This window comes from Anomalospiza imberbis, unplaced genomic scaffold, assembly GCF_031753505.1.
Source record: "Anomalospiza imberbis isolate Cuckoo-Finch-1a 21T00152 unplaced genomic scaffold, ASM3175350v1 scaffold_801, whole genome shotgun sequence".
NCBI classification, from domain to species: Eukaryota; Metazoa; Chordata; class Aves; order Passeriformes; family Viduidae; genus Anomalospiza; species Anomalospiza imberbis.
In genome coordinates this window covers 20,266-35,958 of record NW_027100417.1, presented here as the reverse complement: position 1 = coordinate 35,958, position 15,693 = coordinate 20,266, and the positions used below count along the sequence as shown (strand labels likewise).

The following is a 15,693-nucleotide window of genomic DNA, read 5'->3' as shown; positions in this document are numbered from 1 at the left end:
TCAGCATGGGCTGCGAGGGGGCTCAGCTGGGCGCATGCCTGCAAATCCACAGGGCACCAAGTGTCTGGGCAGTACCCAGTGGCCGTGGCTGGGGGCACAGAGCCTTACGAGGTCAAAGAGTAGCACAAGTGCCTCAGCCAGCTGCAGGGCGATGGGGCTGCCTATCCATCTGTCGCTGTCCAAGATTATAAAGCTGAGTACCATGACTGTTATCTTAACAATCTCTCCATCTGCATCCCGCAGGAGCTCCACAAGACTTTCAGTCAGGCTCCACATTGTTTTGGTCTGTGTAGAACACAAGTTTGTGAACGGCCACCCTGCTGCCACAGGGCCAAGAGGCCAAAGGCCTGTCCCGAAGCACTCGAGCAGCTGAAGTGGGAGGCAGGAGAGCTGGGAGCAGCTGCCCCAGTGCCCAAACTACAGCCAAGCCCAAGCGACGGTGTTCCCCAGCCCCATGCTGCCTGCACGGCTTCAGCCACTGCCCCCTTCTCACCGTCGAGGGATTGTCAGTGAGCTTGAGAAGGCCCTTGAGTGCCAGGCGACGCCTCTCCCTGCACTCGCTCTGCAGGTGCCTTGAGAAGATTTGCAGGACTCTGTCAGCCTCGCGTTCACTCAAGTCCAGGTGCTCGAGGACCTGAAAGGCATGGGGCAGTGACAGGGGACGCGGCCGGCAGGAGCCCAGAACCGCACAGGGCTGGGCCCAGGCAGCGGCACAGGGCGTGGACACCGTCCTGGCCGCTGTGGCTACGAGAGGGCAGAGAGCTGGGAGGCAGCTCAGCGAGGCAGCGCTGGCCAACAGGCTCACCTCCACAAGGAATGCCAGGGCGGGCAGATCCCAGCGTGGCTCCTGTGTGCTGAGCAGCTGGAGCAGATAGCGAAAGATCCGGGAACACGAGCGTATGGAGATGCAGGACATCTCCCTGTCAGGAGTAAAAGTCCATAAGATTGTGAGCCAGGGGAACAAACCTCTCCCAGGATTGACTCACAGTGGTCTGGTCTTTCCCCAGCATACAGCAAGGGGACCTGGGCCATTTGAGATTTGGCTCTTTGTGGGCACCCCCCTTTCCCTGCTTTTTCCAGGCTGCTTGGCCATCCCTCAGTGACAAGGCCCTCTGGCCCACGACCACGGGGACTGTGTGGGGCCCCCCAGGGGCAGAGCACACATGTCAGAGGCAGCGGGGAGAAGGGGGTCTCACCTGGCCAGCAGACCCACGGCATAGTGCTGGGTGTCAGCACAGAGCAGCGTGTCCCAGCCACACCTGCGTTCCATTGCCATCACCACATCCTTGTATTGCTCTAGGCACAGCAGGGACTTCAGGGTCCGCACGGCAAACCTGTGTGCAGAGCAAGGCCCGGGTCACACTGGGAGCAGTGGCTCCTGCCCTGTTGATGCGGCAGGGACAGGAGGACTGGAATGGAGCACCTGTTGGGGCTGGTGGCAAGGCCGTGTTGCTCCTGGCATCCCTTCCAGAAGGTATCAACCTCCTCTGGCGTCTCTTCTGTGCTGTAGAACACTTGGAAGAGCAGATGCACAAGTACACGGGAGGAGTGCACCTTCACGATGTGTGGGACACAGGGCTCCTGGAGGATCTTCCACATCACCACAGTTGCCTGCAAAGGACAAAGCCCCCCCGAGACCGCGCTCAGTGCCGAGGTGTCCGTGTGGCAGGGCCCGAGCGTGGCAGGGAGAGGCCCAGAGAAACACAGGGGCAGCAGCGGGACCGGTGGCCCTGCAGCTGCCCCTAGGCCAGGTTTCAGGCCAGCACCTGAGGCAGGGAGATGCAGTGGGGGAAGGAGGAAGGAGAGCTGCAGGAGAGGCGGCTTTGGGGCCAGCAAAGGCCACTGGCCAAAACTCACAGCTAGGGCAAAGACACCCGTTTTGTCCCCATCGGAGGTGCACGTGCTGTGCTTCGGCCAGCTCCCCAGCACATCCAGGAGAATCCGCTGCGCCAGCTTCGCGGTCCTGGGCGAGGACATGATGGTCTTCCACATGGCCATGGCAGCTCTGCGGGGTTAGAGCTCTGTCTCAGGGGGTCTCAGGCACAGCACCGTGGCCTGGGTATCTCTAGGGGCCCGGGCTGACCGCCAGCTCTGCCTCTGCCCACTGCCCCTCGCCAGCAGCACCCAGGCAGCCCAGCCCTGTGGGGACAGGCCCCTGAGGAGCAGCGAGGGAGCATGGCAGCAGGCTCGGGGCTGACATGCCAGGGCTGGGAAAGGGAGCAGCCAGAGGGCCCTGGAACCCTTTGTTGGTCAGACACCTGGGATAAGCTGTACAGGGCGATGGGCTGGGGAGCCCTGAGCCCTCTGGGCAGGTGGGCCCCATACCTGTCACAGGACGGGGCCACACGCAGGAGTGTCATTACTGCGTCATTTGGCTGTGCTTCGGCGAGATGCAGCAGAGTCCTGTTCAGCCTGTGCTCAGCAGAATCATTGGCCATGAGCCACTGGTGGATGTATCTCACCATGGCGGGCACCTGGAGAAGGCACGGGGCGATGTGGAAAGCTGCCAGAGGAAGCGATGTTCCCAGTGTCCCCAGAGAAGTGCTTCCCTTCCCACCGCACTGTGAAGGCCTCAAAGGCTCACAGGGACCAGCAGGTGTGGCTGGGGAAGCCATGTGACTCATGAGGGAATTGAAGCATAGCCACAGGCTGCTTACTTGCTCTGGTCTGGAAACACCCTTCTCCAAAAGCAAATCCAGCAGGATGGCACTGGTCTCGTCTTCCTCCTCCCCCACCCAGGCCAGCTTGGGCACTCTCGGGGGTCTCTGCTCCATGTCAGTGACTGGATTTGTGGGTACTCGCAGGAGAGGTGCCTTGGAAAATCTCCAGGTTAGCAGCAGGTCCTGCAGCAGTCCTGGAATGCACCTTCCAGAGAGAAGCCTCAGGAAGGCTACAGGACAGCAAGCCCTGCGCTCTGGTCTCAAGGGCTCCTGCCACAATGACAGGAGACTCCTGTCAGGGATTGTGGTCTGGCCTCGAGGGCACTGGAGGCAGGGGTGGGAGATGCCTCAGAAAAGCTCTGGGGCACCAAGTGCCACACTGCCCTCAGGGGCACCTGCAGAATCGAAGCCTTGGAAGGCCACAGGTCACCAAGTCCTGTGGTCTGGCCTCGAGGTCAGCTGCAGGAACAACGCCTCAGAAAAGCTCCGGGTCGGACACGAACGAGCGCGCTGTGCGGGGGCTCCTCACGGCGCCGCTCTGTCCCGTCCTGTCCCGTCGCCTGCTCTGAGCACTGTGGCGTGCTCTTGTCACTGCCAGCTCCTATGTCACCACGTGTCACAAAGGACCCTTGGACAGCCAGTTCCCTTCCAATTCCACGGTGACCATGCTGCAGCGTGTCACAAAGGGCCCTTGGAAACACTGTCACCTGCCCTGGGGCTGCCCCCAGCCCACCCAAAGTGGCCCAGGTTGGAAGGAATCCCTGGCCTCCACGTCTCAGACAGCCCAACAGGATCTTTAGGAACGACTCAGACCATCAGCAAACCCTGCCCTGCTCTGCAGGCTCAGGGCAGCAGAAGGAGCCCCCAGGGCTGCCGACGCAGCCGCGCTGGGAAGGGCACGGGGCCTTCCACGGAAGCTGCCCCGGCCTCCTTGGGACACGTCCCGGCTGGTGGCCATCCTAAACCCATGGGTGTGACAGGGACGAGGAACGTGTGGGCCAGGGCACGAACTGGGCTGCTCTGAGCCCTGGGGCCTGGGGAGCGCTGACACCAGCAGGTGTGGCAGAGTCCCCGCCCAAGCAGACCTGCCACCCCCCGAGCCCTGGCAGCTCTGGTGCCCGTCTCCTGCCCCAGAGACCTGTGCCCCCGGGGGGCTTCTGTGCCAGAGGGAGCCAAAGCCCACGTGCATCAGGGGCTGTTGGCAGGAGCACCTGCAGCAAGTGCTGGCAACACTTGGGGTCTGGGAGAAGGCAGAAGCTGTTAGGCAGTCCTGAAATGCTTCTTTTCATGGAAGGGATTAGCAGTAGCACCACAACACCATCAGCTGCTGAATTTCCCTGGACGATTCGACTGTAGAGAGACACTGTCATGTATCAGTGTGATCTTCCTTCTGTTCTTCTGGGAAAAGCACTAGCCCAGTCTCTGATGTTCAGTCCTCCAGATGCTGCATGTCTGTCTGTGTCGTAGCTGATGCAAGACAAATATTTCCTCCAGACCCAAAGAGTCAAGCCTGAAAAGTCACAGGGTACATCTGGTTTTGTTTTTTTTTTAAAGTTATCTGGAGCCTGCTGATAATTTTCAAGGTTTTCTCCCTATCCCTAGGGCATATTCTCCAGAAGTTCTGCTGTTACATCCTTTTGCATTTAGTGAAAGTTACCTGCAGTGACCAGCTGATCAAAGTCCTGGGAGAACTTGAACTCCTGGGTGAAGCTGGGCAAAACATGTATCTCCCTGATCTGAAGCCATTAAGTGCCAAATTGCCACTGTCCTCCAGAGCCCTGGCTAGCTCTGCGATGCCCCTGGGCCAGTGGCGAGAGTGGGCAACTGGCCAGGCTGGGGTTTTGCCTGGGCCAGGACCTCTGAGCCAGATGCTCAGCAGTAGAGACCCGTGGAGGAGTGACAAGGACTGGGCAAAGGAGGCAGAGGACGCTCTTCTGCAGTGCAAGGTCCAGCAAATTTACCGGGAGAAGGGAGAGGAAGGTATGCAGGGGAGGGATGACAAAGGGGAGCACAAGCGAAAAAGAGCCCCGAGCACACCTGTGCCCCGGATTTTAAATCTTTCAAAACTGGCGGTGGACACCATACAGCAACCAGTGAGGAACTTCTAGGGTCTGGTTTCTGGGACTAAAACAAATCAGAGCATGGGAGGAGAGAGGATCTGGCCGAGGATTGGATTTGAGCAGGAGGGACAGGGAACCTTCTGGAACAAAGGGTAGGGGTTGGGCTGACGGACAGGGCGAAGGGGCCAGGTTGCCTTGCCAGGCAGGGAAGGGTCTGGCAAGTAGGGAGGGGATTTTTTGAGGGACAGCTAGGTAGGAGGGCATAACACAGGGGAGAAACCAACTGTAATAACTCGGGGGACGCTGGAACATACCACAAGATAACAGAACATTTGACTTAATAAACTAACACGCCGCAACACCAAGTACTGTCCCAGCGTCATACTCTGTCCCCCGTAAGTGTGCTGATGCCATTTAAAAGGGGTTGCCAATGAAAACAACTTCTAACATTTTTGTAATTTCTGCATAAGCGTTCAAATCCTTGACCAGGAAAATCACATGTCAGAATTTCTGGGATTCTTAAATACCAAAGCTGTCATTTGCACCCTGCATTTTAGAGTCTCTGAACAGTCACACAAGGGTTTTGTTTTAAACACAACAGAAAAAGCCCCTGGTGCTTAGCTATAGCTTTACATCAGCATATACTCCTGATTATTCCTTTAGGCAGGAACAGCAAACCCAAGAATGAGCCAAGCAGGTGATTCTTGTGTTCTCATGTCCTGCACAGCACTAACTGGGAATTCAAGAATGGATTCTGGGGCCTCAGGGTGCACAGGAAGCCACAAAGACTTGGGATGCTGCAATGGACCAGCCGGGTGCCTGCGCCTGGGCCGCACATGGCTGAGCTCCATTGGGATGATCTAGCAAAGGCCGAATGGACATCCCATGGCCCGCTGGAGACTGCTATTCCAAGTCCTGTGAGCCACAAAATTCAGCTGCAACCAGCCGATTTTTTCATGTTAGCTTGAAATCCAGAAGAGAAAAGGTAAACATGGAAAAGTGTTCTTCCAATCCTAGTGACAGCTGCGCCTGCACAGCACCTGTGTCCGTGGCAGGGCGGTGGGAACTGGATGATCTTTCTGATACTTTGCAGCACAAAGTGCTGTGGCATTCTGTGATTCCCCAAGTGGGGAGCAAAACTGAGCCATAGAAGACCCAGCTTTTCTCCGGCGCCTCCTTTGTTCTTTGTTGCAAGCACGTCCAGGATTTAGTTTCAGAGCTGACACATGTGTCTTTACGGTGCCTGCATGAGGGAGAGGGAGGGCAGCTGCAGCGCAGGGCTCGTGCCCCATCAGAGTCTCTCTCTCACCATGGCACCAATGCCGCTGCCTCGGGACGTCCGCCTGTGGAAGGTGGTGACTCTGCCCTCAAGCACGGCCATGGAAGCCAAGCGTTGCTGTGAGGCTGGCAAGTCAAGAGAAAGCCATTGTGGTGAAGGCTGATGGAGCCTTTTGCCAAAGCACGGGCAATTGCGCCCACAGTCTCTCCCCGTCTGGCATCCCGGCGGGTGCGGGAGCCTCGTTGAGCAGGTGCCGGCGTTCAGGGTGCTGCTGTGCCTGAGCACGCTCCGGTGCTGTTCCTGTGGGGTCCAGAGGCGCCGGGGCAGCAGCGCCTCCGCAGCCCTGCTCAAGGAGACACGGCCGCCTTCCCCATGGTGACGGCAGCTCTGCGGCCCCAGAGCTCTGTGTCAGGGGGGCCTCGGTCACAGCACCGTGGCCTGGGCAGCCGCGAGAGCCGGGGCCGGCTGCCAGCCCTGCCTCTGCCCCCTGCCCCTTATTGGCAGCAGCCAGTGGCCATGCCCAGGAAACCACCCCCTGCCCTCCGTGTCCCCAGCCAGCCCAGCCTGGGCACCTTGGGGTGTCCCCTCCCTCCTGCTGGGGTGGTGTCCCAGCATCGAGGGCTTCTGCCGCAGGCCTGGGAGATGATCTGGGGAAGCGCCAGAGCAGCCGGGTGCTGGGAACAAGGCGGCTGCCTGGGGGCCGCTGGTGGCCTCTGACACCCACTTGCTCAGGCCTGCCCACTGCCCCAGCCTCTCAGGGTCTCCCCCAGCCCGGCCAACCTGCCCGGCAGCAGCGCCACAGCCCCGCAGGAGCTCCGGAGGAGCCCCATCAAGAGGCACCTCGGAGCCCTCAGCAATCCAGCCAGCAACACACGGGCAGGAGCACACGGATGGCGCTTCCTGCCTGGGACAGGGCTTGTGGCCACCTCCAGGCACCGCTCCCGCAGGGATCCCCGCAGCTCCGGCCCTGCCCACCCGCTCTGTGGGCGGCACAAAGGCTTCAGCAGAACCGCCAAAGGCCAAGGGGCCTCTGGCCATTTTCCCTGCAACATTGCACGCCTGGGCACCTGGCTGAGCCCAAGCAAAATTTCCCCCTCCTCCCCTATGCCCTGCACGCTCTGGGCAGCAAAAGAAAGATCCTGGGAGTCTGCCTATTATAATACATTCTATATTTACATACTAAAGGAAAACGACATGAAGAAAAGAGCAATTCTGAAGAAAAATAAAATCTCTGCTAACTCAGGTGGCCCCAGCAAAGACAGCCTCCTGGATCAGCCCTCCACAGAGCTCCAGCAGCTCAGCCAGCCAAGCCGCGACAGACGAGGCCGTGTCTGCCATGCCCTGCGCAGCTGATCCCGCAGCCTCTGGAACATTGGGATGGGAGCCTGCTCTACTGCCTTGAGGATGCACAATGTTTCAATTGCCAGGTGTCCGACGGTGAGGCTGATGTCATTTGCCATTTCTTCAAGGGCTGAAAGAGAGAGGATCAGAGCCACGGTCAGATCCTGGATCTGTGGGGAGCTGAGGACAGGCCCCTGCCAGGGCCATCCCTGCCTGCTCTTGCCATGGTCAGGAGGGAGTAGGGACCAACGGGGTCAGCCCGAAGCTGCGGGCCACGAATCCCCCATGTGTCCCTGAAATCTCTGTGTGCTCTGCCCAGGCCAGCCCTGGTCCGCACAGGGACCAGAGCCCTCCGCAGCCGGGGCAGGGATGGCAGCTCCTCCCGCCAGCCCCCGCTGTCAGCCCGCTGCCCTCACTCACCATTGTAGACCAGCTGGAGCTCTGCCTGCTGCCCCCTCAAGCTCCGCCCGGCGATCCCTGTGAACACAGAGGCTGTCACGGCCCCAGCGGCACAGCTCCCTGCCAGCGGCGCTGCCAGCCCTGTGGCCACACGCCCTGGTGGCCCGGCAGGGCTCAGCCCGGGCCCTTGCCGCACGCTGCCGCCCCAGGGCACGGCTGCCGGAGGGCGGCAGCAGCGCCGAGGCCAGGCGGGGCTCCACGGCACCGGGCCCGGATGGCGCTGCCGGGGCAGCAGCCGGGGCTGGGGCCGAGCTGCGGCGGGGCGGGGAGGGAGCCCGGGCTCGCGGCTCACCCATGAACCTGACGGCCGCCTCTCGCAGGGGCTCCTGTGGGCTGTCCAGGTAGGGCAGGGCCCGGCGCAGGATCTCGGCCACTCGGCTCCTGTCCTCTTCCAGCTGCAGAGAGCGGCAGGAGGGAAGGGTTGGCGCGGGCTCGGCCCCTGGGCCGGGCGCTCCCTGCGCCCTGCCCCGGCCTCCCCTGCCCGCACAGCCCCGAGGCCCGGCCAGCAGCCGCTGGCACCGGGCTCTGGAGGGGGCAGAGGGCCGGCTGCTGCCCGGGGAGCCGCGGGGCCGCCCTGCAGCCCCTCCGGGCCGGGGCTCCATCGGCACCCGGCTGGGGCCACGGGAGCCTGGAGAAGAGCCAGTGCGGCCTCTGGGTGCAGCACCGGGCAGGGGCACAGCTGCCAGCCCACACACCGAGCACCGCGCTCACGGGGCTTCTCCAGGCTGAGCATGGGGCTTCCAGGCCATCCTTACTAGGCAGTTGGCGAAGATCCAGAATTTGTCCTTCTTCACCAGTCTCTCAAGATCCCTTCTCTTCAGGAACTCGGCCACACAAAGCAGCGTTTCCCGAGAAGCCTGGAGAGCAGCAGAGATACGGGGATGGCCCCACAGCCCAGGGCACAGGACCCACGTGCCTGTGCCAAGGCCTGAAGGAGGCTGCAGCCCGCCAGGGCAGGAGACAGCCGAGCCCCCTGCCAGGGGGACAGCAGCAGCCCACGAAGTCCTCACCTCTGCCACGCGCCGATTCTCATCATGGCAGTGGAAGAAGAGTGGCAGCAGGCTGTGGCGCACTTGTAACTTCAGGGCCTTGCTTTCCCTTCCCAGTGGAAGAGTCAGCAATGTTCTGAAGAGACAAATGGAGAGCAGCTGTACCTGGCTATTGTCCTGTATTAAGAGACAAAAAGAAGACCTCAGCATGGGCTGCGAGGGGGCTCAGCTGGGCGCGTGCCTGCAAATCCACAGGGCACCAAGTGTCTGGGCAGTACCCAGTGGCCGTGGCTGGGGGCACAGAGCCTTACGAGGTCAAAGAGTAGCACAAGTGCCTCAGCCAGCTGCAGGGCGATGGGGCTGCCTATCCATCTGTCGCTGTCCAAGATTATAAAGCTGAGTACCATGACTGTTATCTTAACAATCTCTCCATCTGCATCCCGCAGGAGCTCCACAAGACTTTCAGTCAGGCTCCACATTGTTTTGGTCTGTGTAGAACACAAGTTTGTGAACGGCCACCCTGCTGCCACAGGGCCAAGAGGCCAAAGGCCTGTCCCGAAGCACTCGAGCAGCTGAAGTGGGAGGCAGGAGAGCTGGGAGCAGCTGCCCCAGTGCCCAAACTACAGCCAAGCCCAAGCGACGGTGTTCCCCAGCCCCATGCTGCCTGCACGGCTTCAGCCACTGCCCCCTTCTCACCGTCGAGGGATTGTCAGTGAGCTTGAGAAGGCCCTTGAGTGCCAGGCGACGCCTCTCCCTGCACTCGCTCTGCAGGTGCCTTGAGAAGATTTGCAGGACTCTGTCAGCCTCGCGTTCACTCAAGTCCAGGTGCTCGAGGACCTGAAAGGCATGGGGCAGTGACAGGGGACGCGGCCGGCAGGAGCCCAGAACCGCACAGGGCTGGGCCCAGGCAGCAGCACAGGGCGTGGACACCGTCCTGGCCGCTGTGGCTACGAGAGGGCAGAGAGCTGGGAGGCAGCTCAGCGAGGCAGCGCTGGCCAACAGGCTCACCTCCACAAGGAATGCCAGGGCGGGCAGATCCCAGCGTGGCTCCTGTGTGCTGAGCAGCTGGAGCAGATAGCGAAAGATCCGGGAACACGAGCGTATGGAGATGCAGGACATCTCCCTGTCAGGAGTAAAAGTCCATAAGATTGTGAGCCAGGGGAACAAACCTCTCCCAGGATTGACTCACAGTGGTCTGGTCTTTCCCCAGCATACAGCAAGGGGACCTGGGCCATTTGAGATTTGGCTCTTTGTGGGCACCCCCCTTTCCCTGCTTTTTCCAGGCTGCTTGGCCATCCCTCAGTGACAAGGCCCTCTGGCCCACGACCACGGGGACTGTGTGGGGCCCCCCAGGGGCAGAGCACACATGTCAGAGGCAGCGGGGAGAAGGGGGTCTCACCTGGCCAGCAGACCCACGGCATAGTGCTGGGTGTCAGCACAGAGCAGCGTGTCCCAGCCACACCTGCGTTCCATTGCCATCACCACATCCTTGTACTGCTCTAGGCACAGCAGGGACTTCAGGGTCCGCAAGGCAAACCTGTGTGCAGAGCAAGGCCCGGGTCACACTGGGAGCAGTGGCTCCTGCCCTGTTGATGCGGCAGGGACAGGAGGACTGGAATGGAGCACCTGTTGGGGCTGGTGGCAAGGCCGTGTTGCTCCTGGCATCCCTTCCAGAAGGTATCAACCTCCTCTGGCGTCTCTTCTGTGCTGTAGAACACTTGGAAGAGCAGATGCACAAGTACACGGGAGGAGTGCACCTTCACGATGTGTGGGACACAGGGCTCCTGGAGGATCTTCCACATCACCACAGTTGCCTGCAAAGGACAAAGCCCCCCCGAGACCGCGCTCAGTGCCGAGGTGTCCGTGTGGCAGGGCCCGAGCGTGGCAGGGAGAGGCCCAGAGAAACACAGGGGCAGCAGCGGGACCGGTGGCCCTGCAGCTGCCCCTAGGCCAGGTTTCAGGCCAGCACCTGAGGCAGGGAGATGCAGTGGGGGAAGGAGGAAGGAGAGCTGCAGGAGAGGCGGCTTTGGGGCCAGCAAAGGCCACTGGCCAAAACTCACAGCTAGGGCAAAGACACCCGTTTTGTCCCCATCGGAGGTGCGCGTGCTGTGCTTCGGCCAGCTCCCCAGCACATCCAGGAGAATCCGCTGCGCCAGCTTCGCGGTCCTGGGCGAGGACATGATGGTCTTCCACATGGCCATGGCAGCTCTGCGGGGTTAGAGCTCTGTCTCAGGGGGTCTCAGGCACAGCACCGTGGCCTGGGTATCTCTAGGGGCCCGGGCTGACCGCCAGCTCTGCCTCTGCCCACTGCCCCTCGCCAGCAGCACCCAGGCAGCCCAGCCCTGTGGGGACAGGCCCCTGAGGAGCAGCGAGGGAGCATGGCAGCAGGCTCGGGGCTGACATGCCAGGGCTGGGAAAGGGAGCAGCCAGAGGGCCCTGGAACCCTTTGTTGGTCAGACACCTGGGATAAGCTGTACAGGGCGATGGGCTGGGGAGCCCTGAGCCCTCTGGGCAGGTGGGCCCCATACCTGTCACAGGACGGGGCCACACGCAGGAGTGTCATTACTGCGTCATTTGGCTGTGCTTCGGCGAGATGCAGCAGAGTCCTGTTCAGCCTGTGCTCAGCAGAATCATTGGCCATGAGCCACTGGTGGATGTATCTCACCATGGCGGGCACCTGGAGAAGGCACGGGGCGATGTGGAAAGCTGCCAGAGGAAGCGATGTTCCCAGTGTCCCCAGAGAAGTGCTTCCCTTCCCACCGCACTGCGATGGCCTCAAAGGCTCACAGGGACCAGCAGGTGTGGCTGGGGAAGCCATGTGACTCATGAGGGAATTGAAGCATGGCCACAGGCTGCTTACTTGCTCTGGTCTGGAAACACCCTTCTCCAAAAGCAAATCCAGCAGGATGGCACTGGTCTCGTCTTCCTCCTCCCCCACCCAGGCCAGCTTGGGCACTCTCGGGGGTCTCTGCTCCATGTCAGTGACTGGATTTGTGGGTACTCGCAGGAGAGGTGCCTTGGAAAATCTCCAGGTTAGCAGCAGGTCCTGCAGCAGTCCTGGAATGCACCTTCCAGAGAGAAGCCTCAGGAAGGCTACAGGACAGCAAGCCCTGCGCTCTGGTCTCAAGGGCTCCTGCCACAATGACAGGAGACTCCTGTCAGGGATTGTGGTCTGGCCTCGAGGGCACTGGAGGCAGGGGTGGGAGATGCCTCAGAAAAGCTCTGGGGCACCAAGTGCCACACTGCCCTCAGGGGCACCTGCAGAATCGAAGCCTTGGAAGGCCACAGGTCACCAAGTCCTGTGGTCTGGCCTCGAGGTCAGCTGCAGGAACAACGCCTCAGAAAAGCTCCGGGTCGGACACGAACGAGCGCGCTGTGCGGGGGCTCCTCACGGCGCCGCTCTGTCCCGTCCTGTCCCGTCGCCTGCTCTGAGCACTGTGGCGTGCTCTTGTCACTGCCAGCTCCTATGTCACCACGTGTCACAAAGGACCCTTGGACAGCCAGTTCCCTTCCAATTCCACGGTGACCATGCTGCAGCGTGTCACAAAGGGCCCCTTGGAAACACCGTCACCTGCCCTGGGGCTGCCCCCAGCCCACCCAAAGTGGCCCAGGTTGGAAGGAATCCCTGGCCCCAACGTCTCAGACAGCCCAACAGGATCTTTAGGAACGGCTCAGACCATCAGCAAACCCTGCCCTGCTCTGCAGGCTCAGGGCAGCAGAAGGAGCCCCCAGGGCTGCCGACGCAGCCGCGCTGGGAAGGGCACGGGGCCTTCCACGGAAGCTGCCCCGGCATCCTTGGGACACGTCCCGGCTGGTGGCCATCCTAAACCCATGGGTGTGACAGGGACAAGGAACGTGTGGGCCAGGGCACGAACTGGGCTGCTCTGAGCCCTGGGGCCTGGGGAGCGCTGACACCAGCAGGTGTGGCAGAGTCCCCGCCCAAGCAGACCTGCCACCCCCCGAGCCCTGGCAGCTCTGGTGCCCGTCTCCTGCCCCAGAGACCTGTGCCCGTGGGGGGCTTCTGTGCCAGAGGGAGCCAAAGCCCACGTGCATCAGGGGCTGCTGGCAGGAGCACCTGCAGCAAGTGCTGGCAACACTTGGGGTCTGGGAGAAGGCAGAAGCTGTTAGGCAGTCCTGAAATGCTTCTTTTCATGGAAGGGATTAGCAGTAGCACCACAACACCATCAGCTGCTGAATTTCCCTGGACGATTCGACTGTAGAGAGACACTGTCATGTATCAATGTGATCTTCCTTCTGTTCTTCTGGGAAAAGCACTAGCCCAGTCTCTGATGTTCAGTCCTCCAGATGCTGCATGTCTGTCTGTGTCGTAGCTGATGCAAGACAAATATTTCCTCCAGACCCAAAGAGTCAAGCCTGAAAAGTCACAGGGTACATCTGGTTTTGTTTTTTTTTAAAGTTTTCTGGAGCCTGCTGATAATTTTCAAGGTTTTCTCCCTATCCCTAGGGCATATTCTCCAGAAGTTCTGCTGTTACATCCTTTTGCATTTAGTGAAAGTTACCTGCAGTGACCAGCTGATCAAAGTCCTGGGAGAACTTGAACTCCTGGGTGAAGCTGGGCAAAACATGTATCTCCCTGATCTGAAGCCATTAAGTGCCAAATTGCCACTGTCCTCCAGAGCCCTGGCTAGCTCTGCGATGCCCCTGGGCCAGTGGCGAGAGTGGGCAACTGGCCAGGCTGGGGTTTTGCCTGGGCCAGGACCTCTGAGCCAGATGCTCAGCAGTAGAGACCCGTGGAGGAGTGACAAGGACTGGGCAAAGGAGGCAGAGGACGCTCTTCTGTAGTGCAAGGTCCAGCAAATTTACCGGGAGAAGGGAGAGGATGGTATGCAGGGGAGGGATGACAAAGGGGAGCACAAGCGAAAAAGAGCCCCGAGCACACCTGTGCCCCGGATTTTAAATCTTTCAAAACTGGCGGTGGACACCATACAGCAACCAGTGAGGAACTTCTAGGGTCTGGTTTCTGGGACTAAAACAAATCAGAGCATGGGAGGAGAGAGGATCTGGCCGAGGATTGGATTTGAGCAGGAGGGACAGGGAACCTTCTGGAACAAAGGGTAGGGGTTGGGCTGATGGACAGGGCGAAGGGGCCAGGTTGCCTTGCAGGCAGGGAAGGGTCTGGCAAGTAGGGAGGGGATTTTTTGAGGGACAGCTAGGTAGGAGGGCATAACACAGGGGAGAAACCAACTGTAATAACTCGGGGGACGCTGGAACATACCACAAGATAACAGAACATTTGACTTAATAAACTAACACACCGCAACACCAAGTACTGTCCCAGCGTCATACTCTGTCCCCCGTAAGTGTGCTGATGCCATTTAAAAGGGGTTGCCAATGAAAACAACTTCTAACATTTTTGTAATTTCTGCATAAGCGTTCAAATCCTTGACCAGGAAAATCACATGTCAGAATTTCTGGGATTCTTAAATACCAAAGCTGTCATTTGCACCCTGCATTTTAGAGTCTCTGAACAGTCACACAAGGGTTTTGTTTTAAACACAACAGAAAAAGCCCCTGGTGCTTAGCTATAGCTTTACATCAGCATATACTCCCGATTATTCCTTTAGGCAGGAACAGCAAACCCAAGAATGAGCCAAGCAGGTGATTCTTGTGTTCTCATGTCCTGCACAGCACTAACTGGGAATTCAAGAATGGATTCTGGGGCCTCAGGGTGCACAGGAAGCCACAAAGACTTGGGATGCTGCAATGGACCAGCCGGGTGCCTGCGCCTGGGCCGCACATGGCTGAGCTCCATTGGGATGATCTAGCAAAGGCCGAATGGACATCCCATGGCCCGCTGGAGACTGCTATTCCAAGTCCTGTGAGCCACAAAATTCAGCTGCAACCAGCCGATTTTTTCATGTTAGCTTGAAATCCAGAAGAGAAAAGGTAAACATGGAAAAGTGTTCTTCCAATCCTAGTGACAGCTGCGCCTGCACAGCACCTGTGTCCGTGGCAGGGCGGTGGGAACTGGATGATCTTTCTGATACTTTGCAGCACAAAGGGCTGTGGCATTCTGTGATTCCCCAAGTGGAGAGCAAAACTGAGCCATAGAAGACCCAGCTTTTCTCCGGCGCCTCCTTTGTTCTTTGTTGCAAGCACGTCCAGGATTTAGTTTCAGAGCTGACACATGTGTCTTTACGGTGCCTGCATGAGGGAGAGGGAGGGCAGCTGCAGCGCAGGGCTCGTGCCCCATCAGAGTCTCTCTCTCACCATGGCACCAATGCCGCTGCCTCGGGACGTCCGCCTGTGGAAGGTGGTGACTCTGCCCTCAAGCACGGCCATGGAAGCCAAGCGTTGCTGTGAGGCTGGCAAGTCAAGAGAAAGCCATTGTGGTGAACGCTGATGGAGCCTTTTGCCAAAGCACGGGCAATTGCGCCCACAGTCTCCCCCCGTCTGGCATCCCGGCGGGTGCGGGAGCCTCGTTGAGCAGGTGCCGGCGTTCAGGGTGCTGCTGTGCCTGAGCACGCTCCGGTGCTGTTCCTGTGGGGTCCAGAGGCACCGGGGAAGCAGCGCCTCCGCAGCCCTGCCCAGTGAGACACGGCCGCCTTCCCCATGGTGACGGCAGCTCTGCGGCCCCAGAGCTCTGTGTCAGGGGGGCCTCGGTCACAGCACCGTGGCCTGGGCAGCCGCAAGAGCCGGGGCCGGCCGCCAGCCCTGCCTCTGCCCCCTGCCCCTCATTGGCAGCAGCCAGTGGCCATGCCCAGGCAACCGCCCCCTGCCCTCCGTGTCCCCAGCCAGCTCAGCCTGGGCACCTTGGGGTGTCCCCTCCCTCCTGCTGGGGTGGTGTCCCAGCATCGAGGGCTTCTGCCGCAGGCCTGGGAGATGATCTGGGGAAGCGCCAGAGCAGCCGGGTGCTGGGAACAAGGCGGCTGCCTGGGGGCCGC

The 15,693-nt window shown here is 60.1% G+C and overlaps 2 protein-coding genes across 2 annotated transcripts; both read right to left on the bottom strand.

The window, feature by feature from the left end:
• Positions 1-2,534, bottom strand: LOC137467823 (maestro heat-like repeat-containing protein family member 7). The gene is made up of 7 exons (XM_068179241.1): positions 2,326-2,534; positions 1,858-2,005; positions 1,424-1,611; positions 1,197-1,334; positions 806-920; positions 494-634; positions 1-285 (listed from the first exon to the last, which is right to left on the bottom strand). Exons 1-7 carry the CDS (start codon positions 2,463-2,465, stop codon positions 1-3), a joined length of 1,155 nt encoding a protein of 384 aa, XP_068035342.1. The 5' UTR covers positions 2,466-2,534.
• Positions 2,535-9,013: 6,479 nt separating this feature from the next.
• LOC137467822 (maestro heat-like repeat-containing protein family member 7) lies at positions 9,014-10,310 on the bottom strand. The gene is made up of 5 exons (XM_068179240.1): positions 10,188-10,310; positions 9,797-9,911; positions 9,485-9,625; positions 9,095-9,276; positions 9,014-9,029 (listed from the first exon to the last, which is right to left on the bottom strand). Exons 1-5 carry the CDS (start codon positions 10,265-10,267, stop codon positions 9,014-9,016), a joined length of 534 nt encoding a protein of 177 aa, XP_068035341.1. The 5' UTR covers positions 10,268-10,310.
• Positions 10,311-15,693: the final 5,383 nt, after the last annotated feature.